Source organism: Rosa chinensis, chromosome 6 (assembly GCF_002994745.2).
Source record: "Rosa chinensis cultivar Old Blush chromosome 6, RchiOBHm-V2, whole genome shotgun sequence".
Classification (NCBI taxonomy): domain Eukaryota; kingdom Viridiplantae; phylum Streptophyta; class Magnoliopsida; order Rosales; family Rosaceae; genus Rosa; species Rosa chinensis.
Window position 1 is genome coordinate 23,408,820 of NC_037093.1, and position 4,236 is coordinate 23,413,055.

The 4,236-nt window shown below is 34.6% G+C and overlaps 1 protein-coding gene across 1 annotated transcript; it reads right to left on the reverse strand.

Annotated features, from left to right (window-relative positions):
• Positions 1–2,103: 2,103 nt before the first annotated feature.
• Positions 2,104–3,487, reverse strand: LOC112174780 (protein SHI RELATED SEQUENCE 3). The gene is made up of 2 exons (XM_024312590.2): positions 2,807–3,487; positions 2,104–2,474 (listed from the first exon to the last, which is right to left on the reverse strand). Exons 1-2 carry the CDS (start codon positions 3,081–3,083, stop codon positions 2,158–2,160), a joined length of 594 nt encoding a protein of 197 aa, XP_024168358.1. The 5' UTR covers positions 3,084–3,487; the 3' UTR covers positions 2,104–2,157.
• Positions 3,488–4,236: the final 749 nt, after the last annotated feature.

Here is a 4,236-nt window from a genome sequence, read left to right on the forward strand (position 1 = left end):
GCCAAATTGCGTGTATTACAGTTTAAACATTGAACCTGTAAATTTGCCAAAAAATCGTTGACCCTGTGATCTGCAGAAATTCCAATTGGAATTATTCAGAGAGAGAGAGAGTATTTATAATAAGCTTCTTTTGGGAGTGGAACTTATATGCCTGCATGCTTTCTCCGTGTTATTTTACCTAAGAAACAGTATCTCATGCCTTACCATAAAAAGCTCAAAAGATTGACCTAAAATTGCCAGTGTCTTCTTATTGAAGCATTTTCTGCAACCCTTCAATATCATTTGACCATTATTGGCAATCCTCCAAAAGGTCCTTAAATACGAGAATCCAATGTCTTCTTATTGAAGCATTTTCTGCAACTTTTCAATATCATCTGACCATTATTGGCAATCCTCCAGAAGGACCTTATATACGAGAATCCACTGTTATCCTACATATAAATATGGGTTCCTAGTTCCTACATTATGAGAACAGAACCATGCCAGAAATGCAATGTATGATGACTACTTTTAGTTAAAAATCTATATAGATTTTTATACATATGCAGGCATTCTACCTTTTGATGTACAAAGGATATATTCCAGAAGGTAGCTAGTGTCCTAGAGGTATCAATCTTTTCCTGGAGTTAGTGTATGAATGTGACTATAATTTTAGCATAAACGAGCAGGATGGGTTTCTTTAATACTGCTTTCTTCCTAAAGTCTCAAATTATCACAATAAGATGCCCAACTAGCTAGCTAATCTTTATACATTCTGCACTGTTTAGGTTACAATATTATAAATATGCACCGTACATGGGTTTAGCTTTATGGTTATAGGTTTACCTACATGGTGATGATTCCCCTCGAAGGTGACACAACCTATTGTTTACTATGAAACAGAGGTATATAAACCAAGTAACTATGCATGTATGTACAAAGTTAACTACGTTCTACTACTACTACTACTACTTAGTAGAGAATTAATTAAGACATGGAAAATGGTAGTTAAAAAAGAAACTCTGTGTAGAGGAATTTATTTGCCCAACTACGCAATTACTATGTATAAGGCACACCACATGATGGGAGTTAACACCTCACATCATGGGAATCAAAAGAACAGTATGTACAAAACCCAATCTGAGCACACCGTGCAAACATGGGTTAATTATTAAGCATTGCCCTTCAATTAATCATATTGCAATCATATTGTGATTGCCCTTCAATCATATTGCTTCTTAATTATTGCAGTACTTAAGTTGAAGGATAAGTGCGGGACAATGAATTTAATGGTTTGATTCAACACCACTATTGATGTGCAAATAGCTAAATCTAGCCCTTGATCCATATGTTTGTCAAGAATGAAAAGAAAGCCATTAGTTTTGTTTTTTCATTACAAAATAACTAGTTAGTTGTCTCTAAGTCGATTTTAGAATGGCCATATAGTTACAAAGAAGAAACTTAATGCTACTAGATCAGTGATCATGGCTACTATTTTTAACTTTTGAACCAAATTTTCCTTGGTTAGTTTGGTGCAACAATTACGAGATATTATCATTGTGATAACATGCAAATTAAAATTAATAAGGGTGATAAATTCAGATCTTTCCTTATTTTTTATTTTTAGATACAAAAGCATAACAATTGCAATATAGTTGAGACTACAATATTTGTCATGATATTGCTTTAAAAGCAAGCAAGAAAGAATTCTTGGGAAAAAGTTGATTCAAAGTACATAAACAACTAGTTAACTGTTAGAATTACTTGAAACTAACCTTGAAGATGCGGTTAACGCTAAACATATCTATAAGAAGACAAATTGCAAGACATACAAACTATATATATTATTCCACAGTTAACTAGTACCAGTGGATATGGTGAAAGCCTAATACTAATGGATTCGAACAATTCACATATTATAGACATTTGGATTCAAACAAGTTAAGCAGAAACTAATACTAATGAATGGTGAGAGCCTGTAGTGCAACATACAAGTATTTGATGAGATCGATCTTTAATTTATATTTCACAATTGTTTGGTAGATCATACATTTATTATTTAAAATTAAAAAATAGGTATGAAGGCAAAACTATTTGAGAATATTATACATCTTTTTTCCTTATTTCTTTTAATTACAAGAAAGGATTTCAAACTGCAAAACCCAATTTATTAAGAATTTAAGATGACAGGTTTTGGAAAAATTGTGTACCTGCAGGCATGAAAGCGTTAAATGGATTAATCAATTGATATGAAGGAGGATGATGTGGTTGATCTGCTGCAGAGGCTGAAGTGTAATAATTCATCTGATGAACAGCAGGGCCTTGATCATGGAGAATGCCCCTGAATACATGGCCACCTATAATCACGCTTGTCTGATAAGCATGCTGATCCAGATCCACCATATCGTCCATGGAGCTCACTCGAATGCCCTGAAATTTGGCCATGGTAGTCACTTCAGCCGGAAAATTAGCCTCTTGATGATCTCGATCTAGCCCTACACTTAACAAGTTAACATGAGTAAGAACCCAATTAACAAAAATTGAATCAATCACGCATATACAATCAAGAAATTAGATACCTACATATACAGTAAAAGTTCGGAAAGAAATTGATCCAAGATTCCAAGAGATATAGAAGCTTATCCTAGATCTCTCATGAAGTATATATGCACTGTTAGGTTAGGGTTTAAGTAGTCACATTACTCAACAGAAAAACTCATTATCCTCTGGCTATCTAGCTGTTGTGTGTAAAAATCAATTCCAGTACACACAGACATACCTCATACTGAAATACATAAACTGATCTATACATGGTGATAACTAGTACCTGCACATGATGAAGAGGGGTTGTGTTGTCTTAGCTTCTTATCAGGGTTGATGAAGATGTGTCCTTGATCAATAGCAAGTTGCTGTTGCCTGTGGTGATCATCATTAGGGTGCTGCTGCTCATGGAGTAGGCTTCTTTTGCAGAGAGGAACCCAAGTCGATTTGACGTGAGTTTGGCACCGAAACCCTTTGTTCTTACAACAAGTCCTGCATCTCATGTACACACACTCCTTCTTTGCTTTATTCCCACAGTCTTCGCACCTTGACCTTGATCCCATTGTTAAACCCCCTCCTCCTCCTCCTCCTCCTCCTCCTCGCCTCAGCCTTTCACTGATACTTCATCGATCACTAAGATAGATTAATCACGACTGTACGTACTCAATCGATAAGTTTGATGATCATTAGTTTCCGTCTTATTTTTTGATGAAATTAAGCTAGGGGAAGAAGAGTGGAGGTTTTGGATCGAGAAGATCACTTTAATTTCTTTGGGTTTGTGTGCCTGCTGCTTTTTTAGATGCCTAGGTAGCTCTTATTAGGGGATAAACATGAGATTAAGTAGAAACTGATATTGAACTTCTTCATCAGATTCAGAAACTAATCAATCTTATATAGTGGATCGATACAGTATGTAGCAGTAGAAATAATAAATTAATAGTAGTATATAATGGCAATAATTAACTCTAACTCCGATCCGCCATGGATTCTACTAATCTAGGCTTTTTAGTATGTTTCAGTGTTTCACAGCTTTCACGTCACTGTCGCGACAGACTTACCCAGCACCGGAATAAAAACAATTAGAAAAACATTAGCAAAGGTACTCTTGCTTCATGATGTGTTCTCTAAAGATAACATTGTTTGCTAAATGATTCAAAAAGGATGCTCGTGTTTTGGATGTGTGTGTTTGTCTTGTGGGAATATGTGTCATTCTTACACACACAAAATGGAGAAAGTCATTACCGTGTTCAGCCTACAATCACCATACATTTGTAGAATTATTTTCAAGAATTACCAATGGAAAATTCATTGGTGTGTAAATAAATAAAATGCAAAAAAAAAAAAAAAAGCCGAAATGATTATTAAGTTTATATATATGATAGCTCAGCTGTATTTGTTTTGACTAAATTTTTTACTTAAATAATGCTTGAAGAATGACTTAAAACAAAAGGTGATTTTGATTATTGTAGAATGAGAAGTGATGATGTATACTTACTTATTAAAGATAACCGCACAGTTAGTTGGTGATTGCTGCGTTTTATAGTGTTTGACAGTTGTTTCCTAAACTCTCGAAAAAGAAAAACAAATAACATTTGAAGAAACTAATGGTGAATCACAAAACCAACCATGACTTCTACACTAGGGTAAAATTTTGGAAAAAAAAACAATGCAGAGAGCTAGAGAAGAGTAAGTGGGGATTAGTAACAAAAGGTGTGC